Source organism: Eubalaena glacialis, chromosome 2 (assembly GCF_028564815.1).
Source record: "Eubalaena glacialis isolate mEubGla1 chromosome 2, mEubGla1.1.hap2.+ XY, whole genome shotgun sequence".
NCBI lineage: Eukaryota > Metazoa > Chordata > Mammalia > Artiodactyla > Balaenidae > Eubalaena > Eubalaena glacialis.
This window is the reverse complement of record NC_083717.1, coordinates 99,950,670-99,970,002: the sequence shown is the minus strand read 5'-3', so window position 1 is coordinate 99,970,002 and position 19,333 is coordinate 99,950,670. Positions and strand designations below refer to the sequence as shown.

The following is a 19,333-nucleotide window of genomic DNA, read 5'->3' as shown; positions in this document are numbered from 1 at the left end:
ACTGATCACGGCATGCCCCAACGTGTATCTTACAGAATACTAGTCCCATCAGATGTTCCAGGGGAGAAGGTTTTGTGGTGAGCTAAATGAGTTTGTAGATGACTACACATTGTGGCTGGCTTTTCATGATGCGCCATACCAGGTAGCTTATTAAAGGCTCTGAGAAGTCCTGTAGTAAAGATACCTGTGTAGTTTTGTTATTTATTTGATGAAATAACATCAAGACACCAATCTGGTCAACTCTAACAACTCCCAGGGGGAGGGCTGGAGAGCCAGTACTATTTCCAACACGCACACACGATTTAAGGGAGAGTGTGCGCACTGAGGGAGAGCTGTGTGGGGCAGACTTTTTGTACATGGAAATCTTGGGCTTGTTTCCTTCCATCCATCCTTCTGTCTCCACCTTTTGCAGAGGGACCATGTTGGTGACCCATCAGGGAGAAACACTACGGGCTGAGAGGAAGAGTGTGAGCTTTGGAAGCCAAAGTCAGGAGTGCAGTTGGGATACCTGGGGATACAGGCCTAAGTGGCATGCACATGTTTGTTTGTGGGAAACACCGAGACGATCTAGGATAGGTCGTGGCAAAAACTATTCTCTTTTTCTTGCGTACAAGCCTTAAGAAGGCTCTTTTAGCCAGCGATGATTCTCTTAACCATTTTTGAACAAAAGTTCCCATTTCCCAGCCATGAAAAGTAAGTTTACAGTAGCTGAGAATCTCTGAGAATGGAAATAAAAATGTGATTATACAGCTCACCTAACTAGCACAAGGAGACGAGACTGAGGAAGCTGCAAAGTTCATCCTTGTAGGAAAAAACAGGGGCTTCCTTAAACCAAGTCTGATGGAGGAGCTCAGATGAAAGGGTTATGGAGTCAGTGCTCTGAGAATAAGCACCCTTGGAACATTACAAGGAAAGAAAAAGTACCAGAACTATGTTGGGAAAATGGCGTGACAATGGGAGTGAACTAGTTTGAAGAGAGAAAGCAAAAGATAATTTAAGTGGGCCCTTCACTGCATGGAAAAGTGCTGGGGCTAGTCTGAGCTGATGCTTCTATAAATGATGTTCAGCCGTAGCACAAGTGATGTTTCCACGTTTCTAGAAAACACTAAGCTCTCCCGGCTGGTGAAATGCCAAGCTGGTGGTGATAAACAGCAGGAAGATCTTACCAAGCCAAGGGTGAGTGGGCAGAAAAGAGGCAGATGAACTTCAGCATGGTAAGGGCAAGGTAATACATTCTGGGAAAAATAAATGATGGTTATGAAAGATGATAGGCTCTCAGCTGTCAGTTACAGCCCAGAGAAGAGCTCTGAGCGTCAAGCCAGGATGGGTTGTGGCAGAGAGGGGCTAGGGGACAGACTCAGCTCTTCTCTCCTTACTCTCAGGACTTGGTAACTTCTCTACCTCTGGTTAAGGAGTGTGCGGAAAACTTGTATATGAGGATGGATAGCTGTTTCAAAATTATAAAGTTATCTGTAATAGCCAGCACTCACACAATATCACTTCACTTCTGTAAACAGCTTAGGATAATGGCAAGGAAGAAAGCTAAAAATGTTAAGTAGAAGTTAGGGGTGGAGATGGTACTCTGAGAAAAACAATCTGTGGTGCTTAATAAGCACCATCTGTCAAAGTCGAAGGTCCAGAGCACAAGGAAGGTGGGAGGGGAGTCTCCGGGGCACGGGGAGGGGAAGACCTGGGCAGAGGGTGATTTGTGGTAGTCCAAGTTTCTGGCACTCAAATCACTTACATTTAACTGTTGGAAATAAAGTTCAAGCAAGCTTCCTTGAGACGGAGCAGCTTTACAAACTACTTTGAATGTGAACTTTCACAATGAGCACCTATCCTTCTGCTCACCTGCACATGCACCCAGAAAAGCTGATTGGGCCAGTCATGTCCCTTAAGGTCCATCCTTCACAGCCAATAAGGGGCCAGGAGCCGGGGGAGAGTAACACCCTCCCCCTTCCCTTCCTGCTTCCTTGTCTGTTCTCTGGATGAATGATAAGGAAGGGGTTGGCTCTGGGGGTGAGGTGGTCTGCAGGATGGGATATCCGTGACAACGATACAACACCTTCTAGAGAAGACATTGCCTCTGCTTAAGTTCTAGGTCCCTATGTAGCTATGGGGACAAAACTATTAAGGAACCTTAAGTAGTTTTTTGAAATGCAAACCTAACACTGTTACAGTTTCCAGAAAGACTAATTGAGGTGTTGCATCTCCAGTGGAGTCAAACTGGAAAACATTTTCCTTCCCTTGTATATATAAGACTGTGGTTTGTATACTGCCGGAATATTAAAGAAGAAAGATGGCACTGGAGGAGGTACAATGAAGTGAAATGGTCAAGGGATGGTAGGATCTTTGAGTTAGAGACAAGCAAAATCTTGATCCTTCCCTCCCCCCACAGAAAATGATCAAAGCTCGGCAGCTCATGAAAAATGCCTGTTAGGTCTAATCCCTTTCATACTTGAATGAGATGGCATTTTCTAGGCTTAAGAAAGGTATTTTGGGATAATTTAAAAGGCATCACAGTAAAACTTAGATGACCTAGGAGGGATAGGAAATAGACTTTTCTGACTGGGGGTTAATCCAGCACACCCTTGAGGCCTTCTTAGGTTTGGTCTCTTCCCCACCCTCCAAGAGAGCCTTGAGGACATGTCCCCTGGGCTCACCCCTGCTGCTGAGAAGACCTGAGGTCCCCAGATTTCCACTGCCTGCAATAAGAAGCAAGCAGCTTGTGGGTCCTGTGAGTGGGTCACCGTGACTTGAAGGGCAGCAGCTTCCACCAGGCACCCTGAGGGGGTGTGCAAAATGAAAACATTAGAACCTTTATTTCTGTTTCCTTGATTTCTAATGAGATGGGTTAAGCTTTACTAATATTTAACATTCAGGCTAACCTTGGGACCTACTGGTGTGTGGCATTCTAAGGAAAGAGGGGAAGATCCCCCTGCTTCCCGGGGGTGGGGGAGTATTTTAGTGTGTCTCTGTCATTTGTTTGTTGCTTTTCAGCAGTTTTGATTTTTTTTGGCATATGTTTGCGTGTGCTTGGTTAAATAGACTCACTGATTATATTATTTAGTTCTAACTAAACTAACCCTTATGAAATGGACCAATGATTTCAAAAGATTCCTGCAAGAAACAAAACTGAGGCCTGAAGACAATACACTAATCATGCCAGCACAAGTGAATGGCAAGAAAATGGCAGAGCTGACGATTATCCTCCTCATCGTAAGAGCTTTTCCGCAGCCAAATTATAAGGTAAAAGTAATGATCTAGTCAGATCAGACAAGAAATGGGCTATAAAAATTTCAAAAATTCTAATAAGATGATTTGAAATATGGATTTCACACACTTTTACTTGCCTCGAGATATTCCCCAAGGCAGTAGGAAGCCACAGCAATTAGCAAGACAGACATATTGTGATTTTGATCTTAGCTTGTCCTGTGGGTGATGGGGAGAGGCAATAAGGAACAGACTCTGTGACTCTGGGGGAGAGGGATGCGTCAGGGGTGATGCTGAGTGCTTCTTCTAGCTTGGGAGATGTGGGGTGGGGAACATTAGGCAGCACCAACTGAAACAGGCATCTGAGAGCGTGTGTGGGGAAGATGACTTCAGTCCTGAGCACGCTGATTTCGAAGGGTTCCGGGGGGGCATCTAGGTGGAGATGGGCACATGAGCCTGTACAGTAGGCACCTCCAACTCAACATGTTCTACCCTGAGCTCCCCATTTCCCCATTCAAACCATGTCTCTATCCATCAAGCAATTGATGGTGAAAAGACCTAGTTTCCCTAAATAATTAGCCAATTAAAGACGCAGATGTAGAGAATGGACTTGAGGACACGGGGAGGGGGAAGGGTAAGCTGGGACGAAGTGAGAGAGTGGCATGGACATATATACACTACCAAATGTAAAATAGATAGCTAGTGGGGAGCAGCTGCATAGCACAAGGAGATCAGCTCGGTGCTTTGTGACCACCTAGAGGGGTGGGATAGGGAGGGTGGGAGGGAGGGAGATGCAAGAGGGAGGACATATGGGGATATATGTTTATGTATAGCTGATTCACTTTGTTATACAGTATAAACTAACACACCATTGTAAAGCAATTATACTCCACTAAAGATGTTAAAAAAAAAAAAAAACCCAAGGGATAAACAGGTTATTCCTTTAAAATGCAAATTCCTACTTCAGTGGTTAAAGTGTACTCTCTGTTCAAAGTTTGCTGGGGATCAAGTTAGTCAGAACCACACGGTAGCCCTCCTAGGGCTTCTCTCTCCCCTTCGTGGCCCACCACCAAATCACCCCTCCTTCCCCACCAAGAAAATGGATTATTTTAAAATAAGGGTAGGAAGTGAGAGGCAGGCTTGGGTACAGTAGGATTGGGGTGGAGGGTGGAAGGAGGAAGGACTGAATTGCTAGAGACAGCCAAATGCAGGGGAGGGGGTGTTGCATTAGCCAGTCTTCACCACTTTGCATCCCCCTTCATGTGGCCAGTCGTCCTGCCTCTAGCTCGGGCTTGGGTGACCCTGAAATCTTGCCTTTGGGTCAGGCCTGGGAACAGGCACAGAGTTTTGCTTTGCCCTGGGTGGCTGCTCAGTCCTAGAGATTCATTCATCCAGCAGTCAGGAGTGAGGATTTGAGTGTTTTGGGGGGACCAGACATGATGAAATTTCCTAGCTAATACTGGATGTTTTAGGGTGCTGAGAAAGGACATACAAAAGCAATAGTAGACAAAACAGGGTGCTTCTTATAGGAAAAGCAGATTCAGATCATTGCGACACCTTGCACTGAGTAATTACACTTTAAAACCAGCATTTGATGACCTTCAAGATGAAGACTCTTTTTTTTCATTTCAAAAAAATTTCCTGGGCCTTGAAATAACATCGTTTCAGGTGAAGTGAAGAAATGTTGGCAGGGTCAGCTGTAGGACCTTCCAGCTCATTATCTCATTTTGTCGTAGATGCCCCCAATCCACCCATCCATTCGCACTGAGGGATTCATAGTTCAATTAATAATCATGTCAGAGATAATGTTAACTACTGAGCACAGATTATGTACGTGAGGTAGTATACACTATGTATTTGATCCTCACAAGAGGCTTGCAAAAGAAAGACTGTAATAAGTCCCATTTTATAGATAAGGAAACTGAGGAACAGCAGATTTAAGTAATTCATTCAAAGCTACGAGGCTAGTAAGTAAGAGAGCTGCAGTTGGGCCAAATCAAATCTAGACAAAGCCTGCAATCTTTGCCTTCCTGCATCTGCTTTTAGAAGATTGTCCCTGGCTCTCTAATGACTGTGATTTCTCACTTATTTGAGACATTAATTATGCCTCAATTAAAATTCTTATCTAGCAACAAGATTTACATTTCATCATTTTTTTCTTAAATACAAAAAAAGCCAGTCTTATGATGTGATAGAACAATACTACCTATTCATCAAAACTTGAAGGTAGATGTAGCTTTCATCTTTAGAGGGTATTCTATATATTTGAACAGAGTTGCGTAGTGGTTTTGTTTTTCATATTGATTTTACAGCTAGCTCTGAAAAGTGAATGAGTGACAATTTTACTTACCAGAGCTAACTGAAGCAGATACTTGTGAAGTCACTGGGAGGGGGGGGGCAGGGTGAATCATCTCCAGCCCAACAGGTTAATTTTGAAGATCTGAGAGATATTTTTGTCTCACTGCAGTAGAAGAGCAATCATCACTAAAAACAACATCTACTTACATGATTTCTTTAAACAAAGCTTATTCATCCCCTCCCCCACTCTCTTTTGCATCTAAAAAAAACTAGTGCCTCTCTGAATAGTAGGTCATACTCAGGCATAATAAAATAAAAATAGAGTCTATGTATATAGTGCATTATGCACAGTAACTCATTGTATCCTTGCAACAACTTAACATGCATGTACTAATATCACTACCACCACCATCGCCACCACCATCATCGTCATCATCATTATCATCATCATCATCATCATCATCATCATCAATTTACATCCAAGGAAACCACGCAAAGGGGAGACTAAGCAGCTTGTTTAAAACTACCATTAAGGAAGTGGCAGAGCTCGATTCAGACCCAGGCAGGCTGCCCCAGAGTCCCGTGCTTCAACCCACCACACTAAACTGCCATTCATGAGGTGATAAACATCAATTAGTTTAAATGTTTTTTTGAATTATTGCCCATTTTAAGATGGAGATTGAGCTGGTTTTTTCCTCAGAAGAATTAATGTTTTAAAAAACAATGAAGCATTTCAAATATACAGACAAAACAGAAGATAATATAACAAACTCTACTTGTATGGCCACCACCCAGATGGAACAAATCTTAATATTCTGCCCTCAAAGACAGAGGCGGGGGTGAAGCCCTCTTTGTTTTCAACTCCCTTTCTTTTGTTTTCAACTCCCTTTCTTTCCCTTCTATCTCCTCAGATCTAATTGCACTTCAGAAGTCGAGGTGTCTTTTTGTCTCATCCATGTTTTTATACGTTTGCCTCATGAGTATGCATGCATCAGCATTATATTGTTCAGAGTGTTTGTAAACTTCAGATAAAGGTGTCACATTGCACAGATCCTTCTGCATCTCTTCATTCAACATCTTTCTTGCAAGATTTATCTAATTAGTCATTTCATTGCTCATATGAATATATTCTTTATCCATGTTTCCTATTGATGGACATTTACATTATTCCCACTTTCTGCAAGCAAGTAAGTCCACAGTCGTGTCTCCTTGTGCACACACACAATAGCCTCCCAGGTTCTATACCTAGAACACAACTTCCAAGTCCTGTAGCACAGCTGCCAATTGCTTCCAGCGAGATGGCATTAATTTTCACTCCCAGCAGCAGCGTGTGAGTTCCTGTGGATCTACTTCCTCATCAACACTTCAGATAGTCCACCTTTAAAATTTTTGCCAATTTGCTAAGTACAAAATGGTATCTTGTTTCAATATGCCTTTTCCTGATTGTTACTGAGATTCAATATATTTTTGTGTATATTGAGCAGTCAGGTCTTTCTCATCTGTGAATTGCTTATTCATGTAGTCATTTTCCCCCTAATTGGATTGTATGTCTTTTTCTTGTTAATTTGTAGGAGTTTTTATGTATTATGGATTCTAATCCTTTGCTGATCACATGACTTGCAAAAATCTCCTCCCAGTCTGTAGCATTACCTTTTAACTTTATTTATGGTGTCTTTAACTGTATAGAAATTGAAAATTTTACTCTAGTTAAATTTAACTAATTTATCAGTCTTTCCCTTTATGGTTAGTGGTTTTTATATTTTGTGTTAAAAAAATCCTTTCCTGCCATGAGTTGATAAATGAGTCTTATATATTTCCCAAAAGTTTTAAGGTTTTGCTTTTCACATTTAGGTCTTTAATCCATCTGGAAATTATTTGGGAATGTTGTAGGAGGTACATTTTTCTCCTCATAATTTATTCAATGTATTGAATAGTTCATCCTTCTGCTACTGATCTGTTAGGCCACCTTTTTCTTAACAAGTTCCCTTATTGCATGGGTCTGAGTTTTTTACTCTGTTCTATTGATCAATTTGTCTGTTTCAGTACCAACACCACACTGTCTTAATTACTGTAACTCATAATAAGTCTTGATTGGCCGTAGAGAAGTTCCTCCCATTTTATTCTTCTTAGAAATTGTTTTGATTATTCTTGCCTTTACTCGTTCAACTGAATTTTTGGGTCATTTGACCAAATGCCATGAACACCTTGTATTAATCTGAGGTAAGCTGGTATCTTTATGATAGTAAGCTTCCCATCCATTAACATGATATATCTCTCCATTTAGTCAGAACATCCTCTCTGTTCTTCAATAATGTTTTATAGTCATCCCCATAAAGCTCTTGCACATCTTTCATTATTGTTACTTCTAGGTACCGTATAGTTTTGGTTGCTACTCTAAGTGTAATTTTTTTCTCTTATAGTTTCTAAATGGTTATTAATGATGTATAGGAACCCAACTTATTCCTGTATATTTATCTCCAATTGAAAAATTTTGCTGAGTTCTGTTATTAGTCCTAACTTGCTTGGGTTTTTTAATGTGGACAACTACACTGCCTGCACAAAATGATTGTTTCCTTCTACCTCCCACTTCTTTTTCTTGCCTTATTGCACTGGTGGGAAACTCTAGTACAATGCTGAATAGTAAGGGTGTTATTTGGGATCCCTGTCTTGTTCTTGACTTAAACAGGGTTGCTTCTAAAATTTCCCCACCACATATAATGTCTGCTGTAGATTTTTGATGGATACTCTTATTAAGTTAAGGAATCTTCCTTATGTTCCTAGTTTGCTATGGCTTTTGTTTGTTTTAAGGTAAAAATGTGTATCTAATTTTATCAGACACTTTCTTTGTACCTACTGAGATGATTATATGGTTTATCTCTCTTAATATGTGAATTTAACCAGTTATTAAGAGACTTTTCATTTAAATCATCATTGCATTCCCAGGATAAGCCCTACTTGATCATGTATTTAATAAACTGAAGAATTCTATTAGTAAATATCATATTCAGCATTTTGCAACTATGCTCAAAGGTGAGATTGGTCTATAACTTTCTCCTAGTACAGTCCTTGTCTGATTTTGATGTCAGAGTAAACTAGCTTCATAAAATGGATTGGGTTGCTTTTTCTTTTTCTATTCTCTGAGACTGTATGTGTTAGACAAGGATTAACGGCTTTATGAAAGTTTAGTAAAATGCGTCCACAAAGCCACTTGTGACACCAAGTAGCCACTCTTTAGAGCTTAAAATCTAAAATCTTAATCTAAAATCTTTAGATTTTTATTTCTTTCCCTAGAGCATCCACAAAGTAGGTAGTCACTCTGAATGGTATATCACTCTCAGGAATAGATAAACACCATCTACTGGCATAATTTAAAAAAAAATAAATTTATTTATTTTTGGCTGCGTTGGGTCTTCGTTGCTATGCGCAGCCTTTCTCTAGTTGTGGCGAGCAGGGGCTACTCTTCGTTGTGGTGCGCGGGCTTCTCATTGTGGTGGCTTCTGTTGTTGTGGAGCACAGGCTCTAGGCGCACGGGCTTCAGTAGTTGTGGCACGTGGGCTCAGTAGTCGTGTCTTGCAGGCTCTAGAGCGCAGGCTCAGTAGTTGTGGTGCACAGGCTTAGTTGCTCCGTGGCATGTGGGATATTCCCAGACCAGGGCTCAAACCTGTGTCCCCTGCATTGGCAGGCAGATTCTTAACCACTGCGCCACCGGGGAAGCCCTACTGGCATAATTTTTAATACCATTCTCCTTGTTTTATTTTAAGAGGGGAAACTGAGGAGTTATTTCTCAAAATATTTTCTTTCTTTAATACGTTTATTATAAAAAATGATACATGAGCACTGAGAACAGTCAGAAAAGACAGATAAGCTAAAGGGAAAAAATGAATACCTCATGATCCCACCATGCCCCATGGTTAGCATGTATATATTCTTCCAAACACTCTCCCAGGCATATGCACTTTAATATTCACAAACATGGGATCAATGAACACTATTTTCTAATCTGCATTTTCAGTCAACACTCTGCGGATATCTTCCTCTGTCAATAAATGGATTATATCATCATCTTGATGATATAATTTCCTCTCCCAATTCTCCCATTTCCTCTCCCAATCCTCTCCTGATAGATTTTAATTTTTTCCCAGTTTTTGCTATAAAGGGTCTGGGGACAGTAACAAATAACCCAGCACCAGGCTGCATGTAGGGGGAAAGGGTATCCAAAGGTGTCTCTTGGCATATGGCAGTATTCCCTCCTAATGCTCCTTCCTGAGCCAGGAGGTGGCAGGTGATGCTGAGAGGGAGCCCCACAGACAGACCCCTTGGTTCCACCTACCCCCATCCCAGCCCTCCCACCAGAGGCCTGCTTGTCCATGTCAGTCAGAAGTCATACTCAAATCAGAAGCCAAAGGGCGGCTCACCCCTTCACAAGGATGGCTGTGCCCTAGCCCAACTTGCTAAAGATAGACAGATGAGAGCCAAATAGTACCAGCAGGGCCTCTCATGCCCACAGGTGAATCCAATGGACCCTTGCCTAGGTAGAAGGAGCACAGCCATAGCTTGTCTGTTCCAGCTGAAGGCCTCCTCCCACTGTGAGCCCATGGCCATCCCTCACATCCTTCTTCCCGGGGACGGTGGCCCTCGTACCTGACCTCAGCACAGTCCTTTCCCCATGCTGCTGCACTGTGACTGGTGCTGAGTTCTCACAGGACCAATGCTTGGGGGACTTGTGAACCCTCACAACTAGGGCAGTGTCCACCAAGTAGAAGTAGTCCAATAAATGTCTGTTAAATGAACGACTGAATAAATGATTTTCTCAGGCTTTGAGGCCCAGTCTATCTGTTCAGGATACATACTGGAATGAGGTGTGTATTCACAAAATGTAGACTGAACCGAACACACTAAAAAAAAAACAAATGTACTGAACTCAGCATGAGGTCCGTCCCTTGCCTTTCACACAGAGCTGCCTGCCTGGCCCAGTCAGGCGCTGTCTGTCTGTGCCCCACAAGCAGCAGCATCACCTGGGGGCCGAGATGCATCACCCCACCCCACCCTCAGTGCTCAATTCCATCAGGAACGCTCTCTCCATGGCAGCAGCATCCATCCCTCCTGCCACCCCCGGAGCCTCCCCATTCACGTCCCTTCATGCTTACAGGCTATTTTAAAACTCAGGGGCTGTTGGGGATCAGAATAGCATAGGCCATGTCTGTCTCTCTGGGTGATCCTCTGTCTCTGTTGGCAGATCTCAAACTGTTCACCACGGCAGGTGCTCAAAAACTCAGGCTCAGGCCACCAGACTGCTAACAAGGATGCCAGCAGGATGCCGAATTCAGAGCCGTGGGAGGATGCCAACTTGGTAATACGTGAAATTAGTAAATAGACTGATGCAATAAAAATGTCAGTCTTGGAATTCTCCAATTTTTGGATAGATATAAAGCCTAAAAAGTTAAAAAAAAAAAAAGCGGGCAATAAAATGGAACAAACTCTAATCTATATTGGAAAAAAATAAACAAAATATAGCCTGAGACAGTGGGTATTTAAGCCTAAAGAACTGAGGCTCTTGGAAGGTGCTGTAATCAGATTAATACAGTAATATGTTAACCCTCAGTTTAGCTTAAAAAAAAGATAAACGGTTAGCTGTACTAGGGAGCTTGAAACACATGAGGGAGAAGAAACCAGAAGGTACTTCTGGATGGGAGATGATTTGGCAGCCAGCAGTATGCTTTGCTCAATGTTCTACTTAATTTCTTTTTAGTGAAGTAAGAATTTTGTACAATGACATTTTTGGATTTCAGTCAGTATGAGAGTGAAACAACAGGAAAGGGGCATATGTAATGTATCACTTATAATACCCCTTACCTGTATTCTATAGTAACTGTTTTTTGTTGTTCATGCATCTGAGATATGAGACGTGAGTAAGACACAGTTTGGATATCCACTGGTGCCACGGTCGTATCTGGCCCAGTTTGCAGATGGGAGGTGGGGTGGCGGATAGCTTGCTCTCGGGCAAGGTACCCTGAGGTTGGGCTCGTTAGTTCTGCTGGGAGCCTTCCTCTGATGGAACCACTCTGAATAGGGGAGTAGCTGTGGAAACTTGCCTCTCTGGAAGTTGCCCATAAATGTGTCTTTCTCTGAGGCTTCCTTTCTAAATTAAACTTTCCTCATACTTGTCTCAAAGGCAGTAAAAGCTTCCAAATAAAATTCTTTATACTTCATGGTAATATAAGACAGTACCACCAAAAAGTTTTACCGTTTCAAATCAAGTCACTGGGTGCAGTCACTCTAAGATGCTGATAATGGCTGTCCTGGGGAGTCAGGATGCCAGGGCTGTGGCCATGGAGTCAATCCCCAAGTATGGGGAAAACCCCCAATACAGGGAAAACTGAGAGCCAACCCCTGGTCCTGACTCTCACCACTGAGCCCACAGCAGGGGGTGAAGGAGCCCAGCCCCAGGCCCGCCCCTGCTGCCCCCCGAGGGTGCTCACTGTGTGCGCTGGGCCAAAGTCTTCACCTTCCTGGTATCTTCGTCTATTATATTAGGGAGTTGGACTAGATGATTCCGCTAATTTTATATTCTCAATTTAATAATAACCTCTTCTGAATCAGAAACTGAGTTTTTAAGTCCATAAAAAAAAAACAAAAAACAAAAAAAAACAACCACACTGGGTATTCATGAGATGAGAGCCCATGTCAGTGGGAGGGATTCTCAGCTTTCCTTCTCTCACACTGATTTCCCTCCAGCCACCAAGCTCTCTCCCAGCTCTGCAAATGCCAGTGCTTCAGCAATGGAATGCCTCCTGCTTTTCCCTCCTTCTGAAAGCCTGGGGCATTGACCTTGGAGCCTCCAGCTTTCCTTTTCTTTGGCTTTCCTCCAAAATGCATCACCCCCACCCCCCGGCTATCTGGGGCCCTTGACTCCTCTGTCAGACGTCAGCCTGTGCTTGCCACAGAGCAGTGGTCAGCAGGCTCTCCCCAAGGCTTCTCCCTGTGCTGACCTCAGCACCCACAGACCAAGCTGCAGATGCCCCGCCCCAGCAGGCTGCCCTGTGCTGACGCAGCTGCATACAGGAGTTGTATCCAAAACCCTAGGACCAGTTCTTCTCATCAGGCCTTACATCCCTGTCATCCCACTTCTCTGCCCCCAAGAGAAAGTGGCTCATCCTTTTCCTGGTCTCACCCATTGCTTGGTGCATCTTCTCTCCAGATCCAAGCACCCCTTGCTGTCCTCTTTCCCACCCCTCCCCTGAGCCCTCCCTCTATCCAGAACAAACTCTCTACTTGGGACCTGTTCAAGGACCTCCCACCTGGTGTCACCTGTTTGTTCACTGCAAGTTCCAGGAGAGGGGGACTTGGACTGCTGTGTCCACCATGGTGTCCCTGGCACATAGAAGGAGCTCAATAATATTTAGATTTAAACCTCAAAACCCAACACTGACTGGTCAGCCCAGGAAGTGATGTCATGGGGAAAAGAATGGGGATTGAGGAGGGGAGAGCCCGGGGGCCCAGGAAGAGGCCTGAGGAGGGACGGCCGCAGTAGGACAGAGGAACTGTGGTCTTGTCCTTCCCTGGCTTTCACCCCAAACTCAATGGCAATGGCTCTCACAAGGTCACCAAGTGCCTTCTAATTGTCCATGAGGAGTGTTTGGAAACATGGGAAGACATTTTTGTTGTCACAGCACGTGAGTGGAGGGTTCTATAGGCATTAGTGGGCAGGGCCAGATATGCTGACTATCCTGTAATTTCTGGCACAGGGAATGCCAGCGGCACCCCGAGACACACACCTTGGTCCTTGGCTCACCTGACCTCTAGTGGCACTCGAACCTCCCTCGTTCTCTGCTTTCCTGATCTCCCCTCTTGGTCCTTCTCAGCCTTTGCCAGGACTCCTTTTCCTCTGTCCATGCCTGAAGTCTAGGTGTTCTGAGTTTACTCAGGGCCCTCTTCTCTCTTGCCACGCACTGTCCCTGAGTGTGAGATGTCACCTCTTGCCCACCCCCACAGGTTACTGCTTGCCAGACCTCTCCACCTAGATTCCCACAGACCTCTCACCCTCCACATGCTCAAAACTTCCCTCATCCCCTTTCTCCCACTCCCCCTGCACCCTCCTCCTTGTATTGTATGTGGCCCTGCCACCTGCCCAGTGTCTGGACAAGAACCTGGGGGCCATCCTTGCCTTCTTTCTCTCTCTCACCTCCCACATCTAATGGGGCATCAGACTGTCAATTCAGCCTCCTTCACATCTTCAATTGTATCCGCCTTTCTCTGTCTCACTGACACCACCTTAGTACTGACCCTCATCATTTCTCACCTGAATGATTGTCCATCTCCTCACTTATCTCTGTACTGCAGCTTCCATTCTAATTTCCACACTGGGATGAGAATTGGCTTTGATGATGCTACTCCACCAGTGAGAACACTGACTGGCTTCCCATGGCCTTGAAGACAAAGTCCAGACTCTTGAGCATGGCATGCTGGTTGCTGAGCTGGTAGTCTATCTTCTGTTCACCTCTCCAGCTTCATCCTCCACAAACTCTGAGCTCCTGACTTCAGGCCACACACAGGTGTCACCTGTCCTGCTCTGTTATGCCTGGGTCTCTTCTGCACCTGTGCATATTCTGTTCCCCTGTGCTTGGACATCGGCTCCCCCCTCACCCTCCAGGGCTCCCTTGAAGGACTTCTGACCTCTGAGGGACTTTTCTCTGCAACCACCTTTCCCTCTGGTATATTCTTATCACCATGGAGAGCAATCATCCATTGGCTGGATGAGTGACTTTATATCTCACCAGTCTGTGAACTCCTTGAGGGCAGGAATCATGATTTATTCATTGCTGCAACTTTAGCCAGGGATTGAAACATAGAGACTGTTTGTTGCATGAAGGAATGGCTAACAGTCTTGACATTTTATTGAAATGCACTCACACTCATGGCAGGAACAATAATGATAGCTGGAGCTGGCGGGGCCTCGGGACACTGACGCCTACTTCCTCCACGCAGGGGCCTGAGGTCGCCCCACTGTGCCCCTTCCCCACCTGGGCATGGTCACCCTGGGCTGACCAGTCACTTTTCTTTTTCATTTTATTTTTAAAAATCTATTTTCAAAGTAATATTACATTATTTAAAAAGTCAAATCATTCTATAAGGCTTATAACAAAATGCAGCATCCTCTGGCCCACTTCTGATGCTGGCTCTTTGGAGGCAAAACACTTTAAATTATTTTAGCTGTTGCAACTAATAATTACCTCTACATATTTAAATTACATGCATATACTGTTAGTTCTTGATTTTATTTGCTTTTAACTTCCTATTAAGGAAGGTGAGAATTTAGCTCTCTTCTCCATTCATTTCTCCTTCCACCTTCCGATTTGATTCTATTTCAATATTTGGTTAAATCAAACTTCAGTGATTACATTACTGGGATTGAGATACCATTCATAGCTGAGTCATGTATGTTCTATAACTTCCATGACTGCATTTCCTCTCTTATTCATCTTCTTTTCCCAGGCGTTAAACACTGCCTTGTTTTTCTTTTGATTAGTTTTCTATCTAATTCACTCTCAAAGTTCTTAGCAGAATATAAGATTCTTCTCAAAAGGTTCAAACACATCAACTAATCTACCACTTCAGTTTTCTTTCTTGGAGACTCTTCTGGGAGCGCTCTGTGCTCTGGCACAAATCTGGGTGCATTTCCCTCTAAGCCTGCTCCAGGCTCTCAGCCTGGTTCTCCCTTCCTCCTTCATCCCTTCTCTCCTGTGTCCATCTCCTGCTTCTTGGGTCTCACGACTTCCTCTTTCTTAACTTGCTCTCCATTTCAGTGGAACACTTTGTCCAGCACAGGCATCAGCAAACTACCTTAAAGGGCTAGAGAATAAAGGGCCCAAAGTATCAAAAGGTACCTATAAAACCATTTATAATGTAACCATTAAAAAAAGTAAAAATGCTTTTAGCTTGTGGGACATACAAAAGCAGGCAACAGGCTTGACTGGGCCTGGGAGCCTCAGTTGGCTGACTCCTGACCTGGCAGCTCCCTTAGGAAGGGAACACGGTAAGGTAATTTTTTTGAGATCTAACTTATCATACAATGACTTTAGTCCAGGGGTCCCTAATCCCCTGGTACCGGTCCATAGTCTGTTAGGAACCAGGCCGCACAGCAGGAGGGAGCGGCAGGCGAGTGAGCGAAGCTTCATCTGTATTTACAGCTGCTCCCCATCGCTCGCATTATCGCCTGAGCTCCGCCTCCTGTCAGATCAGCGGTGGCCTTAGATTCTCATAGGACCGCGAACCCTACTGTGAACTATGCGTGTGAAGGATCTAGGTTGCATGCTCCTTATGAGAATCTAATGCCTGATGATCTGAGGTGGAGCTGAGGTGGTGATGCTAGCGCTGGGGAGCGGCTGCAAATGCAGATTATCCTTAGCAGAGAGGTTTGACTGCACAGAGACCATAATAAATCAATTGCTTGCAGACTCACAGCAAAACCCTATCAGTGAGCTAGTGGGAAGCAGCTGCATGGCACAGGGAGTTCAGCTCAGTGCTTCGCAACCACCTAGAGGGGTGGGATAAGGAGGGTGGGAGGGAGATGCAAGGGGGAGGGGATATGGGGATGTACGTATGCATATAGCTGATTCATTTTGTTATACAGCAGAAACTAACACAACGTTGTAAAGCAATTATACTCCAATAAAGATGTTTAAAAAAAACCCCAAAAATCCCTATCAGTGAGTGGCAAGTGAAAACAAGCTCAGGGCTCCCACTGATTCTGCATTATGGTGAGTTGTATAATTATTTCATTATATATTACAAGGTAATAATAATAGAAATAAAGTGCACAATAAATGTAATGCGCTTGAATCATCCCGAAACCATCCTCCCCCCGACCCCCACCAGGTCCGTGGAAAAATTGTCTTCCACGAAACCGGTCCCTGGTGCCAAAATGTTGGGGACTGCTGCTGTAGTCTAGCCGCACACTTGACTGATGGTTTGACTGGGTTCAGAACTCTACATCACCAGTCATTCGCCTTGAGAATTCAAAGACACTGCACCACTGTTGTTTAGCCCTCGGCATTGCTATTTAGAAAACTAGTGGGTTAAGGGCCTGGTTTTTCTCTCTGGAAGCTTTAAAGATCTTCGCTTCATGACAAGTCTCCACTCACAGCCATACTTCTCCATCTCCAAGTTTCCACTGCCTTAGTCCCTCTAGCACCCAGGAGGGCTCATGCGATGGGTGGGGGAACCAAGGCAGAGGAAATGGAGAGGAGCACCTGGGTGGGAGGGGCTGCAGGGAAGGGAGGCACCAAGGATGAGGCAGAGATCTGGGGCCACGGAGACGGGCTGGAAGGGAGGTCAGAGAAGGACTTGCTCCTGGGGTGGAGGTCGGAGGTCAGAGGGCCCCTGCTGGAAGCCAGCTTTTCTCAAAGTTTTGGACTCTTTAATATTAAAAGGGGCTACTCTCTGGGTGGAGAGGCCCAAGAAGGCTGGGGCAGCTGTGACTGGCAGACCTGCTGCAGGCCAAGTGACCCTCAAGAGAATGGGCCTGGCCTACAGCCCCTTGCCCCTCTGGCTTCCCTGCCACATGACCCGACCCCCTGACCAGCTGCACTTAGTCCTTGCCTGGCCTGCATCCTGCCTGTATGACAGTCTCAGCCCCTAATGATCACCAACCTTCACCCCTCTTCAGACTTGGCTCAGACCTCAGCCACTCTCATTGGGTTACAACAATATGGCAGAGCTATATTTATGTGGAGAGGTTTGTTTTTTTTTTTTTTAACAAAAATGAAACAAAGAAAACCAAGGGTGGTTGGAACCAGACTTCTTCATGCATGAGCATCAGCCCATCACTGACTTCCCTCCTGGGGTGAAGGGAAAGCTGGGTGACAACTCTCTAGAGATAATGCCTGGGTGCTTACTACACCGGCTGGTCTTAGGATGTACCATCCATCATTCTCGACATAAACACCTGCTTTCTGTAAGAGTTTACTCCTATCTCAATTATTCTGCCTCTCATATCCTCTTATCTCTCCCTTAAAAATCACAGTGGTCATATTCACCCACTTGCAATTAATAAGACAATATGGCTGCTTAATAAGGAAACTCATACTGCTTTCCACTTGAAGATTAAGAAAGTAATTTTTTTTTTTAATGGAAGGAAGAACTTTTCTGGAAGGGTTGAAAATGCATAGTTAATATATATTATGTTTTTAAATCTGAAAAGGGGTAAAATAATTATATTTTATAATATAAATAAAGAAAGTAAAGATAGACAAAATCCTGGCTGATGGGGAATATCAATCATTAAGGGTGCTTGGGGCTAATTTAAAACTAGGTTAGAAACTCTGATAAATGTGAGTCTAAAGGGTGAGCACTTCTGTTTTCTACAAGCTTCCTGACTGGGCTACCCCTATTTGATGGACTAGAGTAAAATAAGGTGGAGACAGGGAGGCAGTGAAGAATACTGGGACCATGATATCTCTTATCTTCAGCTCCGAGATGCACAAGAAATCCTCAATACATTGTCTTTTTTTAAAATACTTGTTTTAAAAAACAAGTATAGTTAATTTACCATGTTGTGTTAGTTTCAGGTGTACAGCAAAGTGATTCAGTTACAGATACTCTTTTTCAGATTCTTTTCCATTATAGGTTATTACAAGACCTCAATACATTTCTAATTCCTTCAGAAATAGATACATATAATATTATCATATAGCTTTTCTTTTTTTAAAGGAATTTTATTTATTTATTTATGGCTGCATCAGGTCTTAGTTGTGGCATGCAGGATCTTCATTGAGGCCTGCGGGATCTTTCGTTGCGATGTGTGGGCTCTTCGTTACGGTGTGCAGGTTCTTCGTTATGGTGCACGGGCTTCTCTCTGGTTGTGGCGTGCGGGTTTTTTCTTTTCTCTAGTTGTAGCACATGGGCTCTGTAGTTTGCAGCATGCGGGCTCTCTAGTTGAGGGGTGTGAGCTCAGTAGTTGTGGCATGTGGGCTTAGTTGCCCCGCGGCATGTGGGATCTTAGTTCCCTGACCAGGGATTGAAACCCCATCCCCTGCATTGGAAGGCGATTCTTTACCACTGGACCACCAGGGAAGTCCCTCATATAACTTTTCAATAATGAGTTTTTTTGCAAACACAGACCAAACTTGGGGATGGCAGACCAACACCTCCTAAAAGCGAATAATCCTGTTATCACAGAATTTTAAATGCCCCCCCTTTTTTTTAATTGTAAAAGTAATAAAGACACAAAATCAATGTGTAGATGAACAAGTGGAAAGTGAAAGTCATTCATGTTTGGGATGGGGGTCAGGGAGGGAGTGAGCGTCAGGGATGCCAGCTACACACACTGCTGGTCAGTGAGCAACAGTAAGGCCACAGTCTAGAGCCAAAATGGCGGAGTCAGCAAGCTCACCCAGCAGGTCTGTTTGGCCGGTGAGGCTCTGGTGCCCTTGGCCTCAAACCTATGAGCTCATTATCCACCTTGACTATTTACACTTCCTCTACTTGGCCTGAGGGCCCAGGCCAGGTGAGCTCAGAGGGGAGGGTGTGATGAGGTGGAGAGAGAGAGAGTGCAGAGCCGAAGCCAGGGCAATGGGTGAGTAGGAAGAGGACTGAAGAGAGAAGCCTGGAATCACACCCCCACCAGTGGGCGGGCAGGAAGGACCCACTGAGGCCTGGCCTGATGGGGAAGTGGATCACAGGGGACGGAGGGAAGAATGAGTTTCAAGAAAGAAAATAGAGGGACTTGGGACAAAACTGCAAGAAAGTCAGAAGGACGACCAGTGGATAAGTCCACTGAATCTCATTCAGTGGTTGTTTTTAAAATAATAACCTGCTGAAAGTT

The 19,333-nt window shown here is 44.3% G+C and overlaps 1 protein-coding gene across 2 annotated transcripts in view; it reads right to left on the bottom strand.

The window, feature by feature from the left end:
* Nucleotides 1–19,333, bottom strand: part of TNFAIP8L3 (TNF alpha induced protein 8 like 3) — a 39,399-nt gene that overhangs the window by 8,965 nt on the left and 11,101 nt on the right. The window contains exon 2 of one of the 2 annotated variants that reach the window (XM_061182137.1): nucleotides 5,564–5,674. The exons of the other annotated variant lie outside the window; for it this stretch is intronic. Coding sequence (XP_061038120.1) covers nucleotides 5,564–5,624 — 61 coding nt within the window. The 5' untranslated portion in view covers nucleotides 5,625–5,674. The remainder of the gene's footprint in view (nucleotides 1–5,563; nucleotides 5,675–19,333) is intronic. 2 annotated transcript variants of the gene reach the window in all.